Source organism: Varanus komodoensis, unplaced genomic scaffold (assembly GCF_004798865.1).
Source record: "Varanus komodoensis strain SLA01 unplaced genomic scaffold, ASM479886v1 scaffold4, whole genome shotgun sequence".
In the NCBI taxonomy this organism is placed as follows: Eukaryota; Metazoa; Chordata; class Lepidosauria; order Squamata; family Varanidae; genus Varanus; species Varanus komodoensis.
The window spans coordinates 59771987-59796698 of NW_025335941.1; the positions used below are offsets into that span (position 1 = coordinate 59771987).

General features: G+C 41.5%; 1 protein-coding gene across 10 annotated transcripts in view; it reads left to right on the forward strand.

Moving 5' to 3' along the window:
- Positions 1-888: 888 nt before the first annotated feature.
- Positions 889-24712, forward strand: part of PICALM (phosphatidylinositol binding clathrin assembly protein) — an 83327-nt gene continuing 59503 nt past the window's right edge. For 3 of the 10 annotated variants that reach the window (XM_044442579.1, XM_044442578.1, XM_044442580.1), the window contains exon 1: positions 891-1197. In XM_044442579.1, coding sequence (XP_044298514.1) covers positions 1068-1197 — 130 coding nt within the window. In that variant the 5' untranslated portion in view covers positions 891-1067. Of the gene's footprint in view, positions 1198-24712 lie in introns of all 10 variants that reach the window. The other 7 variants (XR_006415925.1, XR_006415926.1, XR_006415924.1 and 4 more) reach the window with 5 other exon arrangements.

Sequence of the window (24712 nt, forward strand, 5' to 3'; positions counted from 1 at the left end):
AAGCAATCGGTGCAGCTACTAGCAGGGAGTCACGTTGAAGCTTTTCATTTGCCGGTTTCCAGATGCAGCTCTCCATGCGCCATTTCTGAAGGCCACTTTCCACGTGCGACATTGCAAAGGGTCGCCTTGCACGCGCAAGCAAGCCAAAGGGCGTCTTCCTCGAGCCATGCTGGAAGGCGTCATTTCACAATCGAAAGCCCTTTGCCCTCTGTCCCAAGGAAAGTTCGGGAGACAACTGAAATCAAGATAGCGAGGCCTTGAGGCGGCGGGGGGGGGGGGAAAGGAACGACTGCATTTTGGCGGGAAAACAGCGAAAGGCGAGAACTCCCTTGCCAGCTCAGCGACAGTTACAAGCCCTTCTCCCACTACAAAGGGGACGGCGATGACGTAAACAGTGACGGAGCGAACGAGGGCGGAGCGGCTGGAAGCGAGGGAAAGGTCACGCGGCAACTCCCAATCGATTTCGTCATCGCCTTCCTCCTTGTTGCGTGAGTGCGAGGGCGCGGCCAGAGCAAAGGCGGAGTAGAATGGGGGGAGGGGGGAGGCTCCGGAGGGAAGCGGTGATGGAATGTCACGTGGCAGGGGCGGCACTAAAATGATTGTCCGTCACGTGGGCAGGGCGGAAGGGAGGGGGAGTGAGGGGGTTTTAAAAAGGGGGGAAGGGGGAATATGACGATCACGTGATCCTGGCGGCCCGGAAAGCTCTGAGGCGGAGCTGAGCGGGGCTTCTCCCGCCGCCATTTTCCTGCGGCGCCTCGCTGCCGATGTTCCTGTGAGGGAGCGGCGCCCTGGCGGTGGCAGCCGTGTGGCGGAAGCGAGAGGGGAGGGCGCGGCAGCGGCTGGGCGGGGAAGAAGGGGAAGGAGGAGGAGGCCCCTTCCCGGGTGACTGGCCCGGCCCTTCCGGAGGGCGGAGCGCGGCCGGCCGTCCAAGGCTAGGTGGGGGTGCTGGGTCCAGCAGGGACTGCCCGCCCTCCTCCTCCTCCTCCTCCGGCTTCCGTCCCTGTCCCCATCCCCGCTTCACCAGCCCGGCGAAGGAATAGCGGCGGCGGCGCTGGAAATCGGGGACCATGTCTGGGCAGAGCCTGACCGACCGCATCACGGCGGCGCAGCACAGCGTGACCGGCTCCGCCGTGTCCAAGACCGTCTGCAAGGCCACCACGCATGAGGTGATGGGCCCCAAGAAGAAGCACCTCGACTGTGAGTCCACCGCCCTCGGGCGCTCCCCCTCGCCTGCCGCCCCTCCCCTCGCCGAAGGACACCTCCAGGCCCCGCCGCCCCTTCCAGGGGTCCCTGTTAAGCCCTCCGCAAAAAAAAACAGGGGATGCCGCCGCCGCCTCTCCCTCCAGGACCCTCCTCCTGCCGCCCCCCGCGCTTCGCCCGGCGTTTTATGGGCCACTTGCTGCTGCGGCGGGAAGGCGCGCTTCTCTCGGCATCCTCCTCAGTCTCCGCTCGTCCCAGACCGCCCTGTCCCCCCATGGGCTCCTTCCTTCTGCCTTTTTCCTCCCCGGCTCATTTCTGCTGGCACCTTTTCTTTGGAACGGTTTCCCCTGCTCCGCCCGGTTGGCTACTCTGTCCTTAAAACTTCAGGAATGTACTACCCCAAGATGTGGCGAGGGCCGTTAGTTTACATGGCTGTGTGTGAAGGGATTGGATCAGCCTTCGTGGAGAAGGGGAGGCGAAGAGGTTTGGCAAGGACGATTAGCCAAGGAATGTCCAAGCTCAGGGATAGCGTGGCTCGAGCAGCAGTTGTTGAAGGGTGGTGTGGTGTGGTGTGGGGAGAATCGCCTTTATGCCCTCGTTGTGGGTTTCCCACAGTTTCTTGGACTGGATGAACTTCTGGTTGGATCTAGCAGGCCTCTTATCTTGGCAAATACATCATTTCCAATCTTAGTGCTGTTCCTCATTTGAATTTGTGTTTTCTCTTCCTCTTGTTCCCCTGATTTCAAGATCTTTTTGCTTTGTGTTGGCTGCCGTTGCACTGTTCTCTCCTAGATGCCTTCTTAGCTCAATGCCTATGTTGAACTTGTCAAGTTATTTAAAAAAAAAACTTGGCTTTTAGACTCCAGAAGTTGAACCAGTGAATCCTTGATATTACACTATTATGGCTTACTGAGAGGAGTGCATGGACTTAAAGTTCAGTTAGCACAAACTGCCCCTACCCTGGATTCTTCTTTCTTAGAACGTTACTATACAGGAAATAATACAGCTTCAGAAAATAAATGTGCTCTTAATCTGTAGCTACCCACTACATAATGAAGCCAATTAGTATTATTTTGCAAAGTGACCCTGAATTGCCCATTGCTGTCTTATTCTGCATCCTGGCTGTCCCCCTGACTTGGGCACTTTCAATGCAGTATGCTTTATGCTGCCTGTAACATACCTACCCGTCTTGGTGGCCTCTGTATATCTCTAATTTGAACGAGTTACTGCCTCTGAAGTCTCTGTTTCAGCCATGGTGATTAGAGGATTGGGCTGGGGGCTTGGAAGATCCAGGTTCTAGCCTCCCATTGGCCATGGAACTAACTAGGTGACCTTGGGCTAGTCACTCACACTCTGCCCAACCCACCTCACAGGGTGGTTGTTGTGAGCATACAGGGGAGTGGAGGACTGTGTAATCCACTTTGGCTTTCTTGCATGAGGGAAAAAAGCAGGATGCAAATATAATAGCAGTGTTGGTTTAAAAGTATTTTAGGCCCCTCTCCAAGTGGATTTTGCCTTTATAACCCTGGCCTATTATTTAAATCAGGAATGGAGAGTGTGTGGCCTTTCGTATCTTTTGTTCTACCCTTATCAGCTCTTGCTGGAATAGCCAGTGATGAAGGTTGATGGGTGTTTTAGGTTAAAAAATCTGGAGGGGCCACAAGTTGTCCACCTCTGTTTTAAAACATATCTTACTCCTTTAAAAACAAAACAGAGCAAAACCAAGCAGTTCCTGGGAACTGGATGTTCATATTCAGGAAATTCTGCTGGGGGAGATGTTGGTACTATCCTCTCTTAGTAATCTTTTGAACTTGGCATATCTTGAATTAGGCTTGTGTAGTTGCAAAAAGAATTTCAAATGTTAAGATGTATTTGTAGAGCAGTTTTACACTTCTGTAAGACCATTGTATAATATGGAACAGTTTAAAAAGATACTGCCTTTTTCTCCCTTCTGCTTCATTCCATATAATTTTTTTTCATATTTTGCTTTGTGCATTGTATGCATAAATGCCTGAGCTTATCTTTTCTTCTAGTCTCTGCATCTACATGAGAGGTTTAGTCAGTAGTTGGAAACTGAATTCTGCTGTGCCTTTTGGTGGGTTTAGAGAATGCGGACCAAAGAACTTGGGAACTCCTTATATTATGCAATATTGTCCTGTTAATCAACTGTGTATGGATCAGATGAGCCACAGGTTTTTCAGTATTCAGTAATCTAGTCTTTTATTATTTTACTTTTTGCTTGCCTGCATATACATCGGTATACCAAGAGCCTTAACATGCACCATAGCCATCCTTTACGGTGGGTGGAAGCAAGGGAATTTTGCTTAGGATCTAGCACTCAATTCTTTAAGGATTCTAGCTTTCATGGAACTCTTAATTGTCATTCCATGAAATAGATTGTAAGTGCTATTCTGGAGTACTTTAGTCTTCATGTAAGGACTCTGAAGGTTCTTATATTGGCTGAATTGTGGTACAGTGCAGGAGCCTGCATACTCCTAAATGCAGTAGCTTGGTGAAAATAACTTTTGCCTCTGGAATTGGCATATGTAAATAGGTTGCACATGATTGATGGAAATCCATTAGGGACTTCTTTAAGCCCTAACTCCTTAATGAGTTGGGGTTGCATCACAAAATTTATTCTTAATTCTAATATATAGTCAGGGTTGTGTGTATTCTGCACATTCATGAATGGCAGATTGGACACAGGTCTTGCTATTCTGCAGACTTCAGCTTTAATTCTCAAAAAAGTTAGCTTTTGGCATTGAGATTGCAGTGGAAACACTGTGTTCAGTATCTGGTAAAGAGCAAAGTTTAGGAAAAGTTCTTATATGCTGCTTTTTCCTTTGGCCTGTTCTGCATCCTCTATTCCACCTTTGTAGGTCATTAACCCCAAATTGTATGTTCTTTTTTGCATCCATTTGTCTTCGATTCCTTCCAAAAATTATTAAATTGAGTCCAGAACAGATTATCATGAAATGGAAGACTTGTGTGCAAATATTGTGCTTCCACTGTTTAGGTTTCCTTGGTACAGGTTTTCGTATATGGAGTATTTATTACAAGCAGCTGATATTACCATTAACACGCAAAGCTGACAGGCTAGCCCAGAGAATTATATAAGCTAATGCACTGTCTTATTGGACTTGGGAACACTGTTTTTTATGTATCTGAGCAGGTAGATAGTATCTGTTTGGGAAATTTCCTCTGAGGACATTGCAGGAGAGGAAAACATGTTATTTCACCTGTTTTGAAGATTTGTGTGCTGGAACTGTGAAAAGAGTTCTAGCTGGCTTCTTTCAATACCTTGGCCTACTAATCTTTCAAGCACTGGTTTCTTAGGAAGCAGCTAATTGCACTTTTCAAGATTCAGCAGTAGTGAACAAATTGAGCTTATATTTTAATGTTTAGCAATTCCACCCGAGGTAGCAAAGAGCTAATTTGTATTCTAATGTGGAATAATTTCAATAACTACTGTTGGTGTTACATACCACAGTTTTCTCACAGGCTTGGTGGATAGATATTGCTTTTATACAACATCTGACCACCATATTTCATCTAAAAAAGGAATATTCAGTGAAGCCAGGTTGCTGAATGAGTCCATGAGAAAGCTCCCATTTCCCTGTACCATGTAGCTTGACTTGCTTGAGTAACGAAGTTATTTGCCCAACTGGCTCATGAATATGATGCAGTTGTACTTTGCTGTTGATATATTGTGGCTTGACTTGTTTGGAGGGATCTGTGGAAGGCTAGTGAGTAGTCCTGCTTTCCAACATGGACCTGCAGTAGATGGTATTTTGTTCCCCTGCTTTGTTCTAGAAAGCTTTATCTGCCACCCATAAGTAGGAATAGTTAAATTCCTTTCCTTAGGCTAGTTTAGGTATTATGTAAATGAAGGCCTAGATTCTGAAATTAACTTTTGCACTAGTCTGCTTGACTAAGACAGTGGGACTTCCTTCCTTCCCATATTCTCTGAAAGACAGCCCTTTGTGCTCCTCTGAAATCTGCTCTGGAGAGTATCCCAGACCTGTGGTGCAGATCTTGTGAGTGTCCAAGAGGCTGAAGACTGAACTTCCACCATTGGTAGAATGATTCCATTGGATATGACCCCTTGGTAGTAACTGAATAGCCACTATGTTTCTTTTTCATGATTTCCCTGAAAGCTGGTTCTTACAGTGTTTGTGGGACTATAAGAATAAACTGAGCTGTGACCCAAAATAAATAGTCTGCTTTACTTATACTATGACAGTATCTTGAGTGCATACATGTACAGTATTGTCATCACTATGGGGGAAACATTCATTTGCATTAAATAGAAAGCCTGCATCGACTCAAATGCTTTGGGTCCTGCAACCAAGTGATAAACTGTGAATCCTTTCAAACCTGTGATCATGAAGTTCAAGGAGAGACATGTTGCCTTATAAATGCTGCACACTTTGAAAGCCTGACTGTACAGCATTTTCCATGTGATTGATCCACTTGCTTTCTATGATCAGCATGTAGATAGGGCTAATCCCTTAACTGACTACAGTCATTTGGTACTAAAAGTGCTCCAGCTTCCCAGTAATGCCTTTGACCAGATGCTGTCAAAGGATTCATGGGATTGAAATTTTCCTCCACTGCAATCTCCTGTAGTACCAATCACCTTGTTTTTCTTTCTTCCCAGTTAAACACATTATCATTAGATAGTGGACTAAAAGTACACTGTGTGTGCACAGTGTATGTTTAGATTGTCTGCGTCTCAGTTATAATTGTTTTGTGGGTTGGCTAGCAAGAGGAAATTTCATTCTGGAGGGAAGAGAGTCTCCTGCTGGGAGAAGTGGAATCTGGCAAAGACAGCCACCATGGCAGGATTGTGCTGCTGCTTTTATAGGACTACTTACATCTTGGGCCAGACCTGAATTGTGCAATTTGGATGCTGTTGTTGAAGTCTAGAGGACTTGTATTACTTCAGACCTCACAAACTGTACCACTTAAATTGCAGCATGTACAATTTCTCTGAAACTTGTAGGGTCCCCCCTCCATTTGCTGGTTCTGATATTCCCTAGAAGACATAGAGCTAAAAAGTTAGTAATTAGCTGGTAATCTGTGGCTCCAGTTATAGATGACTTAAACATTACATGTTGCAGCTTCTTGAAGATGATGATCTTTGTGTTCTATATTTGACAGGACTGCATGCATTTGAGTATCAATTAGCAGGGACTCCTTGACAGCTTTTTTCATGATCTCCACAGCACACTATGGCTTATTTAAGCCATGGTGGGATATGTTGTGTACTTGCGGCTGTTTTGAATATTCAGCCCCTGGTGTGGGGGTGGCCATGGTTTGTCGTGTCATCCAAACTTAGATGACAGGATATATTTTTTTTATTTATATTGTGATTTATATCCTGCCTTTTTCCTACAAAGGGCTCAAGACAGCTTACATCATTCTCCTCCTCCATCTTATCACCACAACAGCAACCCTGTGAGGTAGGTTGGGCTGAGAGTCTGTGACTGGCCCAAAGTCACCCAGTTGGCTCCATGGCCGAGCGGGGACTAGAACCCAGGTCGTCTGAGTCCCAGTCTCATGCTCTTAACCACTACACCACACTGGCTCTCTTATTTGAGGCCTAATTAATATTTGAGTATCATTTCCAAATCACATGAAGTACTTACTTACTTACTTACTTACTTACTTACTTACTTACTTACTTAGGGAACTTCTATGCCTCCCCATTCGCCGAAGCCTCAGGGCGGCTCACAATCATAAATAAATAACGTAATATAAAACAATATAATTTAACAGTATAAATTAAGTCACCCTGGCCAAAGAATGAAATAAATAATATTAACAGTTAAAATAACGTTTGAATAAAAAGGTCTTCGCCTGGCGCCGAAAAACAAATAACGACGGCACCAGGCAGACCTCTCTGGGGAGCACATTCCATAGATTGGGCGCCACTGCAGAGAAAGCCCTCCTCTGAGTGCTCACCCTCCTAATATCCTTCACGGAGGGTTCCTGGAGAAGGGCCTCTCCTGCTGATCTCAAGAGGCGGGCGGGCATATATGGACGTAAGTGCTCATCCAGGTACTGGTTCCCTTTTACCCAGCACTGGTTAAAGCTCATCTGGAGTACTATGACCATTTCTTGGCATCACAGTTTAAGAAAGATGCAGACAAGTGGGAAAGGTTCAGAGGAAGACAACAAGGATGATCTGGGGACGGTAAACAAAGCCCTAAGAGGAAAGGCTGAAAGAACTGGACATGTTTAGCCTCAAGAAGAGAAGACTGAGGGGAGATGTGGTAGCATGGAATAAGTCCTTGAAAGGCTGTCACAGAGAGGAAGAACAGTATCTCATCCTAGAACACAGGACTTGGAATAATGGGCTCAAGTTACAGGAAATCAGGTTCTGGCTGGACACCAGGAAGAACTTTCTAACTGCTAGAGCAATACAACAATGGAACCAATGACCTAGGGAGGCAGTGGGCTCTCCCACACTGGAGGCATCCAAGATGCGACGGTTTAACTTGGAGTCTTATACTGAGCAGGGGTTGGACCTGATGGCCCTCTGACACCCTTCAGCTCTACCATTCCATGATTCACTTTCATGTTTGAGATGGTGGAGGATATGCAAACTGGCCCATTGTTGAAAAATGTCTTAAATATTCTTGTGTTCATTGGTGATACTGCTCAAACATAACTAGTTGCTCTAAAATGTCAGAGTCAATCTTCAGGGCAGGAATTAGTAAGGTTTAGGTCTTTTCTTACATTTGGGATTAGGTTAATTGGCTTCTAACCTCCATTTTTGCTCACAGTGCAAAGGCACAATACTCAGTCTTCCTATCAAAACAGGTTGACAACATCATCCAAAAGTTGCTGCTTATGCTAGCATGTAAAATACACGTAGGGTTTGAATTCCACTAGTTGAGCTACTGCTGAACTCAGTAAAAACTGTTTATGCTTTATGGTAGCTTATGCTAACATATTCTGGAAAGGCGGACTGAAAGATGGAGTAAATCACACTTGGTTCCCGTCAGGGTAAGTAAGAGAACTTTGCTGTTGTCTCCGTATGGCTTAGCAGAAGACATTTTTCATGAAGAAGGAAGTGTAATTATCTTGTTTTAGAACTCTGCCTCAATGAAATGCAAAAGGATTGTTTTCTGCATGGACTGGGAAAAAACAACTATGCTTTGTAACATTTCTCTCTAATTTGTTTCTTATCAGTCACTTATATTATATTGTAGCAGTAAAGAAACCTGCATGTAGAATGTCGGTATGCCAACCCCCAGTTATGAACATCTGAGTTAAGAACAACCCCTACTTACTAATGAGCATACCTGGAAGTCCCACCTCGTCCTTAAGTGGCAAGCGGGCACCTCGGGTGCTGGCTGCCAAGGAGAGGAAGGAAGGGAGGGAAGAATAGGAAGGGTAAGGAAAGGAGGAGGAGAAAAAGCAATGTATGTCAAAGTCAGAATTAGTTTCATGGTGGTGGGACTACAGTAGTTTTTGTGCTGAAGAAAAACTAGCATATCCAAGCCAGTATGTTTCAGATCATCTGGAATTAGTATTGCCTTCTGTAACTTTGTAAATTCAACGCAAGTGCAGGTGATGCAATGAAGAAAAGAAATATAATCACAGTTGAAGCTAAAGTGGAAATAAAGTGATCAGGCGAGATACCAGTAGTCATTGGGAAAGCATTAGACTTTAGTTGTTCAGCAATCAGAGTATTTTCTCTCTCTCATAACTGTAGTTACTGTATTATTATCTTTACTAAAATTCTGAATTACATTTAAGCTGTTTCATTGTATAGGGAAGTGTTTCCTACGTGTTTTATATGCTTTTTATATACCTGATCTGACTTGCATACAAATTTGACTCACAGGAGCAGACCTTGTTCTTAACCTGGTGGCCAGGTGTAGTTAAATGGTGTCATGCAAAACTAAGTCAGAAAAGACTGTATGGTCCATGGGATTTGTTTTCAAGTTCTATTTTTTAACTTGCTGCAATGGTTTTGCTAGTTGGGTACTGACAGAGAGTTATATAGTCCAAATATCTGGAGGAATCCAGGTTGGGGAAGCTGAATTTGTCAGAGGTTTGAAGCGGTTTGCTCACTCACTCTAACTTTCACATAGTGCTAGAAGGATGTATGCTACCTTGGGTTTGTTGTTTCCTTTTTCCTAGGTTCCTTTCCATGCTATATCCAAAAGGCCTTCATGATACTGTTGTACTGATATAGAGAGCACCTGGTGGTGGTGGTGGTGGTTGCTATTATTTCCTTCCACCCTTGTGGTCCTGCAAAACAACCCATGAGCAATCCATAGTCCTGGATTCACATGTAATGACAGACCATGATTTAAATAACTCACAGTTCACAACCCAACAAAAATTGTGAGTTTGCAAATGCACTAGTTATTAGTGCAGATGGATTTGCACATCAGAACAACCCAGAATTCAACAGTCCATGGGTTAAATAAAATCATATGTTGGAGTGGTCTGTGAACAAGGACAGCATCTATTTTGCCATGTGCCACAGTATCCACTTCAATTATTTTGTTGCAGTCAGAGTTGAAATAGATTTCTAATGTCATGTCCTGCTCATAAAACTTCTGCAGTACTACCAAATGGAAGATACAAGAAATAGTTGGGTTGCTCTTAATCTTTGTTCAAGTAGCTCAAAACTTAACCTATTATATAAATTATCAACCAGTTTTTATATACTAAACTAGTTTCCCATAGGTTTAAACATAAAGCATCTAGTTGATCTTACTTAATTTATCTGGAGTCATATATAAATAATATCTGACCTTATATTCATAACATTTAATGATGCTTATAGAACTATGTTTCTCAGATATTAATTTTACCTCGCACCGTACTCTTCCAACTCTGCAGCTCTAAATTACGTATGTCCTTTTTCTAACCTCCAGAGCTTACACGTTTTTGATCATATGCTTTTTAAAGCTGTACTTTTCCCATATGTTCCTCGATGAATTTTTAAATTTAAATTATTCCCTGACCTCTAGTATGACACACTTCTGTAGCAGAAAGCACAGATACTATAAGGGGATCAGAGGTTTTTTTTAATCTGATTGCTTCCTGCATAATGAATTTCTTAATATTCCATGCTGAGATTTGGAGGTGTTTTTTCCAGTTAGAACAAGAAAGCTGTCTTCTAAATTAATGTAAAGCTATTGGAAAGGTTGTGGGTCCTGATTTCTGTATTTTTGCTGTGGTATCAACATTTAAAATAGAATAACCTTTTATCTATTTTTTTAAAAACTTCCCCTGGCTTTAATTTATCAGAAATGAATCCAGAAGGCTCAGAATTGCTACCCTTACCTGCCCTAACCAGTAAACCTGGACAGCCACATGAATCAGGTGTTTACCTTAAATTTGGAGTGCCACAGGGTTCAGTCCTGGGTCCAGTGCTCTTCAACATTTTTATTAATGATTTATATGAGGAAGTACAAGGAAAAGTAATCAGATTTGCAGATGATACAAAACTGGGTGGAATAGCAAACATTCTAGAAGACAGGATGAAGATCCAGGGCGATCTTGATAATCCTGAACACTGGGCTGAAAGCAACAGAATGAGATTCGATAGGGACAAGCGCCAAGTCCTTCACCTAGGAAAAAGAAACCAAATGCATTGATACAAGATGGGGAATACGTGGCTCAACAGAACTGAAAAAGAAAAAGATCCTGAAGTTATTGTGGACAATAGGCTAAACATGTGCCAACAATATGATGCAGCCACCAAAAGGACAAATGGCATTTTGGGATGCATTAACAGAAGTATTACTTCCAAATCTCGAGAAGTAGTTCCGCTATACCCCTCACTAGTCAGACCACATCTGGAATACTGTGTCCTGTTCATGGCACCAAGATTTAAGAAAGATGCAGGAAAATTAGAAAGGATGCAGAGGAGGGCAACAAATGATCCAGGGTTTGGAAACGCTGCCCTATGAGGAAAGACTAAGAGAACTGGGCATGTTCAGCCTTGAGAAGAGAAGACTTATATTCCTTTGCAAGTACCTCAAAGGCTGCCACAAAGAGGAAGGTCAAGATCGCTTCTTGCTGATGCCAGAGTGTAAGATATGGAATAATAAATTCAAGAAGTGACAACCCAGATTCAGGCTGGACATCAGGAAAAGCTTCCTCACTGTCAGAGCAATACAACAGTGGAACCAGCTGCCTAGAGAGGTGGGGGGCTCTCCCACACTACAGCCATTCAAAAAGAGGGATGGTGTAACTTGTCCTGCAACAGCAGGGGTTGGACCTGATGGCCTTCATGGCCCCTTCCAGCTCTACTATTCTGTGATTCTGTGGAGTGTTTACTGCACACATGAGTTGGTTTTATATTGCTAGCAGCATTAAATTAATAAGAACAAGCTTTCTAGTGGAAAAAGCAGGACTCTTCAGTGCAATAAATTGTACTAACCCATGAGAAATTTTAATGACTCCAGTTCCTAAACATTTATTTTGAAGTAGTTATTCTAAGGCATGCACTTGAAAATTATAAAAAAAAACTATTCTGAAATTTCACTTTTGTAATTAAGTTTCCATTCTATTTAGATGTATTTGCCTTCACATAATTTGAAATGGCAGGGGCTGGGAAGTGGGCAGCAGGAGGAAAGAAAAAGGCACCAAAACCAGGGCAGCAGAGATTAAAGCAAGATAAAGCCCCAAGTCTAATAGCAAGGTTTAATGTCAAGTCAAAGAGCAGGCCAGGGTCAGGAACCAGAACTATTGATCTGTGCAGAACAAGGGTGTGGGTCATGAACAAGCCAAAGGTGCTGTTACCTCTGGACAGGATACACAGCAAGGGTCACTTAAGATGCAGGGGCTGAAGCACAGCTAGCAGGCAAACCTGCATTGCTGAAGCAACATGGCAAGGCAGGATATAAAAGAACCAAATGCAGCAAAGGGTCAGGCCAAGTGCAAGAGCTGAAACTTATCGCAACTGGCAGGAAGACCTGCATTGCTGAGGTGAGCCAGCAAGACAAGCTACAAGCACTACAACAAACAGGAAAACCTCCACTGTTGAGTCCAGTTCTGAAGGAAAGAGCTTGCTCTTACTCAGCTCTTCTCCCAGGGCTCCCAGCTGTCACTCATTAGGAGGTCAAGAGCTCCAGCAGGCCCTGGAACGAGTCCTGAGGTCTGTATTCTGTTTCTGGCTGCTGCATGGAGCTCCAGAGCAGCCCTGATACTGACATGAAATTAGACTGTGGCCATCAGTTACAAGACAGTTCTGTGAGGAAGTTGAGATTCTAAGTATAATGGTATCCACATTTAAATTCTTTTTCGATTGTTTACTTTTCCTTTAATATATAGGTTAGTTTAATTGCTAAGAAGTTCTAAGGCTGAAGCAAACAGTGAGGGTAGGAGATTACTTACCATGTTCCACATGCTGTATTTTAGTTCTGAATTTGCCAGTGCTTTCAGATTAGACTTTATAATGTGTAAATGTTTGAAATTGGTTATCAGGTTAAGTGCTTCCAGTATATTTAAATAAGGCCATTCTAACCTAACAATGAACTTAGTTTCATCTAAAAGTAGTAGTATTGGTACAATTTCCGTATTTTTCAATGTTACTGCTTTCCTAAATGGCTAGCCAAGTTTCTACTTTTAATAAAACCAGATTGACCTGCCTTAGTAAGTCTGTTATAATATTGTGCCTCAAAGCTAAGATCCTAGTCAAAATGTACTTCTTAGACATAGTCTTTTCTTTTAGTATCAAGAATATTTTTAACTTATTTAAGGAATTAAAATTTAATTTAAAGCTGTACTTAAAGCTGTACTTCCAGCACTGGACTAACCTCAGTCGTTAACTTGAAAATCTGTCAGCTAGCAGTTCTGTTCTTTAATATCCTGTATAGGAGTTCAGTATGGCATTCAACCTTAAGTTGTTTACCTATAGTATAAAGAATTGCAGATAATTCAGCTAAGATTATAAGATTAAGAATTAAGTAAAAATAAGATTATTCAGGTAGGGTATCGCTTGTCTGGCAATCTTCAGATTGGTACACAAACATAAGGAAAAACCATATTCCTAAAGTTGGCTGTTCCTCCATTTCTTTTTTGCTACACCTTCTGTTGATTGCTGGGGGGGGGAGTACTTTGAGTGTACTTCTAGAAGCACTGTCAATTTCATTTTGCATACTTCTCAAAATTCTATTATGATGTGCTGTCTTTTTTGTCTTTTTTGCATGATTACTACAGATTACTGCTGTAGCTTGTTTAAACCGTGGAGCACACCAAGTGCCACTTGTTTGATTACCTGCCTAGGTGTGGCTTATCATGACCCTGGGTAGCATGGCTTGATGGAAGGGAGAACAACACACAAATAACACAACTATAGGTCATGAATTATTTGTTGGTGTGTTTTTTTTTTTTCCAAACAAGCTGTGCTACCCCAGTTTGGACAAGATAACAAACCACACCTCATCGGGTAATTGAGCAAAAATTTAACCAGTTCAAAATACTAGAAAAACCCAGATCATTTTTGTCATGGCTTGACTTCAGTTTGCTCTTAAAGCTATTCATTCAAATGTTCTGTTGTGTATCCTCTGCTGCAAGAATTTAAAATTGTGATTTAAACTTACTATTTTGATTTACTATTTACTATTTTGATTGCATGAATTAATAACTTTAAGTTGTATGTGGATTTCTAGCTAAATACTGATGTTTTGTAAAGTGTTCTTGGACTGATGGTATCCAGTGAACTTAGATGTTCAGTCTTCCCTAACTCTAACACACAACTTGAAAAAGCAGCAATTTCTATATTGTAAACAAAATAGCAAACAACATGACAACCTATTTTGTGTATTATGAATCTATCCAAATAGATTGGGTAGCTTTCTGGCCTATGTTACTTTCATGAAAGCAAAATAGTTTGATACCCATAATATGTAGTATTGGAAATGTTTATGCGTATTATAAATACCTGGGTATTCAATTTGATGAATCAACAGATGTTTCAGAAATAAAATGAATCTTAATCACTGCTTGAATGTAATGCTATGAATTATACTGTGGAGCAAAACATGCTCTTCTAATACTAATAGCTCAGAGGCTTTACTTTAACAAGTACTGTCCTGTTTGCCTTGTATTTTGAAATAATTCTGTACTATATACCAAGCAGAAGCAATAGAGTTCTGTTTCAAAAGGATGCGGGTGATGGAGGTAAGTGGTATAAACTTATGTGCTTAGTTGGCTGTCAACTGAGGAAAGCATTTCCAGTAGTCTCTGGATCATAAGTAATATACTGGCTGTAAAACATTTTCTTCACTTCAGTTGCATTTGTACAGTGTTGGTCAGCTATAATTAGTTTCTTGAAATGTGGCCACATGAGTTGCTGCACACCAGAGAGTTGCTGAATCTCAGTAGGCTGAGTTGTTATTGACTCTGCTTAGTGAGATTCTGCATGAATTTCATGGAGGGACTGGAAGATCTTAGATCCTTTAAAAATAAAATTGAGTGGCATCTGTCAAGGCTGCTTTAGGATATCTTTTTGTTGGACCAGGGATTGAGTTATCCCACTGAGTATGTTTCACCTGGTATCTAGCTTTCCCTGAATCTGTTCAATCTTGGATGGAAATTTCAGAAAAGCAAGGTGAGGCTCAGATGGCATATGCGCTTATGGTTATTCTACAAGTCATTTGGGTGCAGTAGATATTTGTGAGAGTAATTTATTTAACCCATAGATTACAGGACTGCTGTTTGCTTATGTGCTTAGACTGTGGCTACTGTGATTCACTGACAATTGTTTACACACACGCGCGCGCACACACACACACACACACACACACACACACACAGAGAGAGAGAGAGAGAGAGAGAGAGAGAGAGAGAGAGAGAGAGAGAGAGAGAGAGATTTAATGGCTATAAAATACATAGAGGGAAATCTTGCATACATTTAAGGACTGGAGAGAAAATAGAAGGGAAGACTGTGTACCTGCAGTAACAGGTCAGCCAATCCAGCTGTACAGATTTCCCTTCCGTTTCCCTTGCTAACTCTTAAATTTATTCCGAATAACTCTCCACTTTCTTCCCAGTTACTAAATTGGTATATTTTTCTAGTTCCCCTGTCCAAAAAACCTCAAATATTAAAACACAAAACCAAAAAACCTTTTAGGTAGCAGAATACCATGGAGCAGACAGGATGTCCTCAGAAGAGGTATTTGTACATATCCTAGGCTCCATTTTTTTCGGTCTCACTATCCTTCCTTGTCAGTCTCTCCCCTGCCTACCCATAACAACTCTCAGGAAACTCCGATAACTGCAGTAGTAAGTCCTCTGAGAAGGAGCTGTGAAATGGTGGTGGGAGTTAATATTTCCCCTTTCTGAAGTACTTGGAGATTCATGGATGTGTAGAAAAGTTGGAAGACACTTTGAAGTGTCAATTCAGCACAAAAACTGAAACAATTACATTGCTAATGAGAAGATACTAGTGCAACTTTTCTTGCCACTTCCCCCCTTTACTAGAGCCTTTCAGCTGACAGCTAGGCGCTGTGTTAAATAAAACATTTTCTAGGAAAAAAATGAATGTTATATATTTCTGTGGAAAAATTTCCACACCATATATTCTTAGTAGTCTAGGCTGTTGTACTGCAATCAACCATGTTGCTTAACATAGGCTTTGAAGTCCTATAACTTATTCTTCTAAGGAAAGTACTGGCAAACCCTAATGCTCAATTGCCGATGGGGAAACTAAAAAATAACATAACCCCAGCAGTTGACTACCAGTTGTGTCTGGATCAGACATCATACATGGGTCTGGATACAAACAGATCAGACTAATTTAATCTCATTTTTTGACTGGGTAATCTCCCAAATGGACAGAGTGGAACACTGTGTACATAATTAACTCAGCTTTAGCAAAACTTTCAATATAGTGCCTCAGGACATTCTGATAAGCAAATTAGCAAAAAGTGGACTAGATAGAGAAACTATTACATGGATCCAAAATTGGCTGCTAAATCGGACACAAAGAGTGCTCGTCAATGGCACCTTCTCGAACTGGCCGGAGGTAACTAGTGGGGTGCCACAGGGTTCAGTCCCAGACCCAGTGCTCTACAGCATCTTTACTCATGATTTAGATGAGGAAGTACAAGGAAAGATATTCAAATTTGCGGACAATACAAAACTGGGTGGAACACCCTAGAAGACAGGATGACGATCCAGGGCGATCTTGATAATCCTGAACACTGGGCTGAAAGCAACAGAATGAGATTCAGTAGGGACAAGTGCCAAGTCCTCCACCTAGAGAAAAGAAACCAATTGCATTGATACAAGATGTGGAATACGTGGCTCAACAGAACTGAAAGAAGAACCACTGCCCTAGGAGGAAAGACTGAGAGAACTGGGTATGTTCAACCTTGAGAAAGGAAGACTGTGGGGGACATGATATCCCTTTTTAAATACCTGAAAGTCTTTCAGAATGAGAAAGGTCAAGATCTCTTCTTGCTGATGCCAGAATGTATGACATGGAATAATCAGTTCAAGGTAGGACAACCCAAATTCAGGCTAGTTTTCAGGAAAAAGTTTCTTCACTTTTAGAGCAATACGACAGTGGAAGTTGAGGGCTCCCCCCACACTAGAGAATTCCAAAAAGAAGGGCAGAAATCTGAGTTGGATGGTGTACATTGGAGTCTTGCAACAGCAGGGGGTTGGACCTGATCACTTCCTTGGCCCATTCCAACTCCACTATTCTATGATTCTATGGTGTATTTGCCCTGTTTTGATAACATTCTTCAATAACAAACTTGAAGGGAAACTGAAACTAAGGCTGGAATTATTGTTTTTCCTTGTTTTACCTAAGATCGTAAGAAGAGCCATGCTGGATCAGACCAAGGCCCCAGTTCCTCAGCCTGTACCCACAGATGCACATACATCCATTAGTGGAATACAGTGTTCAGCTAGTTAAGAATCAGATTTTCTCAACTTGAAATGGAACCACTAAGCAGTTGAGAGAATGAATAAAGCTGGAGGTGCTATAGTTGCCACAGCTAAATAAAATTAAACTAAAATATCAGATTTCTAAAATTATTTTTTCAGCTGTAGTCATTTTTCCTTTAATATGCACACATTAGGAAGTATGTTATTGCGTCTACATTTTTACAATATTTCAGTAAAATAGTTCGTATGCAAAGCTTTGAATGTAATATTCAAACTATATTATGCAATATCTCTCTAAGCAGATGTTTTTCTTCAAATATGTTTTAACTGTTGAGAACTTTTGTTACTCTTACGGTGCATATAGAATTGTCACTGATTACATTGCAGTTCTGTGTACTAAATATGAGAATTTGTTTGCTTATTGAGGGAGAATGTATGTTAAGCGGTAAAAGTCAGTCAAACACTAAATCAGACAACAGTATTTAGCACATAAGAATTTTGCCTACTTTTTTTCCAGAAAAGCAACAACATTACAGCTAGGGAATCATTCCCTTGCAACTGAGCAGAAAAGTGTCTATATTGTAAGCTTTCATAGCTAAAACACAGAAGGAAATTACCAGGCAAGACTTATATTGGGCAGCTCTAAGTGTGTATTTGTGAAGGTAGGCAACAAAATAGCACACAATTATGCAATTTTTTTGTCTTGATCAAAAGTGGTGAAGCAGTGCTGGTTACTCCAAAATAACTTTTGGGCATTGATAAAGGAACTGCCATTCATAGTGGCACAGGCAAGGGAGGAAAAACAGTGGGGCTTTGCTGTTCTTGCTAAGCAACTCAGTAGCTGATCCCTGTAATTCATGATAACTTTTTCCATTTCAGATGATAGGCCAAGCTATTGTGGGGTAAACAACACCTTGTAGAAACCATGGGTTATCAGGGTAGCTTGTTGTCTCAAAATAAAGCTACTCTGCAGGGAGTAGTCTGGGTTACACAACATGACAGTCTGCCATGGGTAGTTACTCATAAAGGGTTGTTGTGTTGTATGAACCAGGTCATTGTGCAAGCACCAGTATCCCAACTATAGTACAAGCTTTGAATTCTCCTTCAGAGTTTCTGCAATTTGATCTCATTCATGGAATGTTATGCACACACCCACATGATGAAACCAGAATCCTTGTTTGTCCCTCACAGCCTTACCCAACCCATCCATTATGCATCACTTTATGCCCTGATAAGTATTGCCTGTACAAACTTGCTTTCGGTTATCACACTGTGCCTTGAACAACATAAATGAAAAAACCTAAAGTATTTGTTTAGTTGGAATTTAGCTAAGGAGTAGTATGATATGCCAACAGTAAAATAAAATTGTTATTAAACAATATACCTCAGCTGACCTCTGGGTGAAGCAGTCAGTGTTTCTAACTTTAAGTAAATGGATTTATGAAATGGTCTTTCAAACAACCATTGTGAAACCCTTTAAAGTAGCCTTTTTCAATGTGATGCTGATGGGATGTTATCCCATGCATTTGGAGAGTACCAGATTTTCAGAAAGACATAATAGCTACAAATTGTTTTACTTTTAGGTGCATCACAAGTTACATTGACGGGAAGAAGAAAAGGAAAATATATTTAAGAGTTAGAATTGCCTATATAACTTCAAAGTAGCTTTCTAAAGGTTTTTCCAACCATGCAGATACTTATATAGCTTTATATTGTTGTGCTCCCCTGTTTAAATGGTATGGCTTAACTCCTCAAATCCTTGGCTCACTCTGGAATCCTTGTTTTAAAAATCAGAACCCAGTGATTTCTCCATAGCCCAGCAGAATTAAGATAAATTGAGATCTTTCCATCATAAAACAGCACTGACTTCCTGGATCTGGAGTTCACTGTTTATTGGGTGGGATTGCTGCACAACACACTTATAAATGTGCATTTTGATATATGTACATGTACATTATTTTCTTGGGTTCCAAAATCACCGCAGAAAGGGACTGCAGCCAAGAAATTAAAAGATGCTTACTCCTTGGGAAGAAAGCTATGGCAAATCTAGACAGCATACTAAAAAGCAGAGACATCACCCTGCTGACAAAAGTCTGTATAGTCAAGGCTATGATTTTCCCAGTTGAAATGTATGGCTGTGAAAGCCGGACCATAAGGAAGGCTGAGTGAAGAATTGAGGCCCTTTAATTGTGGTGCTGGAGGAGACTCCTGTGAGTCCCTTGGACTGCAAGGCGATCAAACCGGTCAGTCCGAGAGGAGATCAACCCTGACTGCTCTTCAGAAGGCCAGATCCTGAAGATGAAACTCAAATACTTTGGCCACCTAATGAGAAGGAAGTACTCCCTGGAGAAGAGCCTAATGCTGGGAACAATAGATGGCAAAAGAAGAAGGGGACGGCAGAGAATGAGGTGGCTAGATGGAGTCACTGAAGCAGTCGGAGTGAGCTTGAGTGGACTCCCAGGGATGGTGGAGGACAGGAAGGCCTGGAGGAATGTTGTCCATGGGGGCAGGATGTGTCAAACGCGACTTCGCTACTAACAACAACATGTGCATCAAAGAAAGAAGGGAAACCTAGACAGTGAGTTTTTAGCTGTTGCTACTTAAGAGTTTATCAGCTGTCTAGTTTAAACAGTGCATACTACAAGAAAACTGAAAACTAAATATAGCCAACTGAAATAACTCCTGATTACCATGTGAAGGTGTCTTGTGGCTTTCAGAATTGCATTTTCATGTTTTGGCAAAGTGTCCCTATGATATGAGGAGGGAGAGCATAAATAAAACAGTTAAAAGATAATGGCCTTCAGAAATGTGGCTGAAGAATTTTACTTGATGCTAGATAGGTGTTCATAAATCATACTGAATTAACATTTTTAAATGGTTTTGTTTTCATTCTATTTTCTTGAGGATAATGGTGCATTTTTTGTTCATATACCATCCATACTTCATGATTTAAGTTTTGTGAACTGTTCGGAGAGCTTTGGCTATTGGGTGGTATAGAAATGCAATACATAAAACTGATATTACCAGAAAATATGCTTGTTACAAAACTGATTTAGCAGCATTTTAGCTGGGCATATACATAACATCTGACCTCTGGCAGTGTTTTTCTTAGCAAGAGGTTCTTCATCTTGATATGTCTAGGAATTCTTTAGTGAGAGCTCAGTTAGTACTCTTTTACTGTTGACCCTTGCCACTCCAGAATATTTGAAAGACTCTGGAGACTCCATTAGGAGTAGGGGGTGACATATAAATACAAGAATAAAGGAGAAATGTGGTTTGTTTCTTTGAGGGAAGGACTTGAATCTGAAAAGTACCTGTGATTACCATAAGGAAAATTGGATCAGTAACCTACATAGTATATTGCCAGATTTGTGATAGTTTTCATTTTCTCAACAGCTACATCAGTCCCTGAGTTCTCTTAGCTTCATAAATCAAAGCCTGCATCTGGTGTAGTTATGTTAGGAAAGTTGCAGTACAGGTACCACTCATTCTTTTATGGTATCACATGTTCTTTGGAGACAGGAGTGGTTCTTACATGATCTTTGGATGCATGTTGATTTTATTTTATGGGTTTAGTAAACTTAAGTTCAATGAAAGAGTTTACTCCTGTTTTGTGTCTCTATATAGAGTAGGGGTGGGTCATTTGTGGCCCTCCAGACATTTTAATTTATAGTTGCAAATGGGGAATGTTTGTCCTGTTTTAGAGCTTTCAGTGGGATTAGGCGAAGGCGGTCCTCAGTAAGGCCAGCCTAACAGTTAACATACAGTCGCATTTAACAAGGGCAAGGAGCATTTAGCCACTCATGGCTGTGTTTGCTTTTGTTTGGGCATTTAAAAGTTGCTTCACCTTAATGCAAATTGGGCTTGTCATTGACTTTTAGCTATGGTAAATAATGTTGCCTGGTGAATACCAAGTTTCAGGAACTAATTTGGAGGTGGGAAACAGTGCTGAACTAGATTACTACACTTTGATATAGTGGGGCTTTCTGGCAGCTTGAATTCTTCAGCTTGAGCTAAATTACAAAGAAGGGTGGGGGAGTGAAGTTGGTCATTGTTTTTAAAAAAGCTCTGCTAGGTTCTTCCCCTCCCACTTCCACTTGATTGTCACGTAGGTTAGATGAGACAGTGATTTGCTGTCTAAAGGTCACTCTCTATTTCATGGATAAGTTGGAATTTGAACCAGGGCAGTTTGTAGGCCAAAATATATGGAGGATCACAACACCCTTTTGTTTGCTGGCTAGGGTTGTCGGGAGTTGGAGGCGAAAGCATCCGGAGGAACACAAGTTGTCTATCCTCTTTCCTAGATGAACAGGCAGGTCTATTAATACGTTTGAGGGTGGGGAGATCCAAGCCAATGTTAAATCTTGCTCCTCATATGAACAACTCTGTGTGCAATTATAATGTCTACCTGTTGGGATTGTGCAGGATGCTAAATGACAAAGCGTATAATTAGCACTAAGGCCTGCATTCCCATTGTTCAATAACAGAAAGAGAAGTAAACTTGATCAGGTGCATATTTATAATCTGAAGCTTGATGCTCTTTGGACTTAGAACTTTGGATGTCAGCCTGTCCTGCCTCTAGGAATGTTGTTTTTCTTCCTACAAAAGGCTTATGTAAAGGTAGTGTCTGGATCACAAACCCCTAATGGAATATGCATTGTTGTACTCATATCTAGTAAGATTCTGTTCTGCCACAAAACTGACCAGATTTCTGGTGGTGGGAGTCCTGTGTGGTTTTGGGTTTTTTGAGCAATGTAACAAAATTGGTCTTTGAGTATTAGTCCACTTAAAGGTTGTTTGTGTTTCCCTGGTTCCTATAGAGTTGGGGGAAGAATACCCTTTAGGACTTGGTTTATTTATTTAAATGATTGGTATTAAAATATGTTATGCAATATGGTGGGATTGAGGGCATTGTAGTCTTGTCTACTCTGAGTAGAATTACAAGCGACATTGTTGCTGAGTTGGAAAATTTGCACCTTGCTTCAAGGAGATGATCAAAAGTCAGAGTTCTAATGATCACAAAAGTAAAAGTTGCAACATAGGAAATCCAACTTGGCAGGTTAGTATTAGTATTGCCCACGTGGTGTGAACTTTGCTCCCACTTCATTCTGTGGAATGTCTGGTTCAGTTTCATGAGTAAGATCATTGAGCAGAAAGTAGATCTTTAGATATGCTGGACTTAAGGTCCTAGAATTACTGGCGACTGACCAGGCTGTTAGGAATTGAATTCCAAAAGATCTGGAGACATACCTTCTGCTTACTTCTCATCTAATTTGTTGTTCATATTCCACCATTTTCCCTGCAGGGAACCTAAGAAATTATCTTCGTCTACCTCTCCATTTTATCTGCACAACATCCCATGAGGCAGGTTAGACTGAAAGTCCGTGACTGCCCCAGAGTCACCCAGTGAGCTTCATGGTTAAGTAGAGACTAGAACCCCAATCTCTTGAGTCCCAGTTCAATCCTCTAACTAGTATACAACAGTAAGTTTCAGTATATGTTCACTCAGACCTCCTTCCCTGTATGTCCTCATGCCCCTTAAGATCAGCGGGGGAGGCCTTGCTCTGGGAACCCTCCTTGAAGGCAGTATGGAGGGTGTCTACCCGGAGGAGAGCCTTCTCCACAGTGGCACCCAGACTATGGGATGCGCTCCCCAGAGAGGTCTGCCTGGTGCCGACATTATACTCCTTCCGGTGCCAGGTAAAAACCTTTTTATTTAACCATCACTTTAACAATTAAGGGTTTTAGACATTTTAAAGTTTTTTGTTTTCTTTGTGTTTCATAGTCGCACTTTCTATGTTTCCTTTTTTATTTTTTAGTTTATAATGTTCAATTTTAGATGTTTTAATAATTGTAGTTTTATTATTGTCTTTCAGAATTTTATATTATGTAAGCTGTCCTGAGTGCTTGCATGGAAGGACAGGATATAAATGCTTGTAATAAATAAAAATAAATAATAAAAATTTCCCAGATGGAAAATCTAATTGTATGTGTACATATGGGAGTACCGGCAATTGGTATTCAACTGCATTACTATCTCTGAACATGGGAGGCCCCATTAGGTGTCATGACAAATAGGTATTGATTGCCATTACGGAGTTATGATGTAGTCTGTCTCAAAAAGCTTCCTTTATAGATGAAGCAAGTTCTTTGGCCATGTTAATTGCTGTTTCACATAGTATGCTCAATCCTGTGGTTGGGTATAGAACATCATCATGTAGCTGTCCATTTTTATTTTAACTGGGTTTCAAAACCTGTCATCTGGGAGTTCCCAGACCTTGTAATAGAGATAAATGACCTCTCTAATGTGTAGGGCAGATACAGAAAATGATAAGTGTAATACATCTCTTCCCTTTCATGGTTTTTAAAGCAGAATGGCATTTAGGCATTAAAAAAAATCTGGATGCTAAGCTAAGTTACTTCTTGGGTGGCTAAAGTCTTTTGCTGGTGAGAAGGGCATTTCCTCAGTTGGTGTGCTGGCTGTATTCCAGAACAGAGGTGGGCAGAAAGTAGATAGTTTTTGGACTTCAGTTCTCTGCATTCATGACTATCAGCCCTTCCGGCAGGTACTTCTGAGGACTGAAGTCCCAGGTATATATGGAGATCTACCCTCTGTTCATCTCTTCCCTGATCAGAGAGATGTATGCACATACAAAATCTCACTTTCCTATTTCAACAGTGCATGCTAGAAACTGGGGAGATTAGGAATGTGCAGTCAGAAACGGATGGAAAGGTTTTTTTTTTCAGCATTCTGAGGAAATTTCCTACCTGGTCCATTGTTATCTACCTTATAAAAACTAGACTAAATAGCAAGGCACTTATTTCTCAACATATAGACATAATGCATGTTTCTTTTTGTAAGTTCTTAATATATATTTCTTATTTCTCATTCTTCTTCAAGAAGTGGAAACATACTTGTTTCTACGAGTCTTAACACTGCTGCCCTTTGGACAGCTGCGTGCCTTTAATATTATGCCTGGCTAATTATCTTTAACAGAGATGAGATAATAGCCAGATTAAAAAATCAAGGTGAAACCAAATTAATAGGGATCATAAAATTCAAAGTGCCAGATGAAAAGTCAGACTGATACAGCTTCAGACATCCCACTTTTAATAGGATTATATGGGGTATTAAGAGTGTATATGGTCTTTATTCCCCTAAAAAAGTTTCAGAAATTCAGACTGTATTTTTTTATTATGGGATTCCCTGACATGGAGTATTTGCTTCAGCTTAGATCATGGGTCCTCAAACTAAGGCCCGCAGGCTAGATCCAGCCCGCCATGCCCATTTAACCAGCCCACCCCACCACACAGGTGTTGCACTCAATGGGCAGAGAAAATGATCTCCTCCCGATCTCTGGCGCCTTGCTGTGCGTGCGCCTGGCAGCGGCTTCTTCGCGAGGAGGTTGTTTTGGACTCGATCTCCTCACGAGCAAGCTGGCGCCTAGCCCTGCACGCTCCCGCCTCGTCTCGTGTGCGCATGCATGTGCACCCGCCCCCCCCTCCCCCCCATGCCCGCACCCACTGCTGGCACCTGTCAACTGGCCCCCTTTAGAAAAAGTTTGCAGACCCCTGGCTTAGATTGTCAACTGGGGAACTAGCTGCTATTTGAGATTGCGTTTGGCTTGGTGTTTCT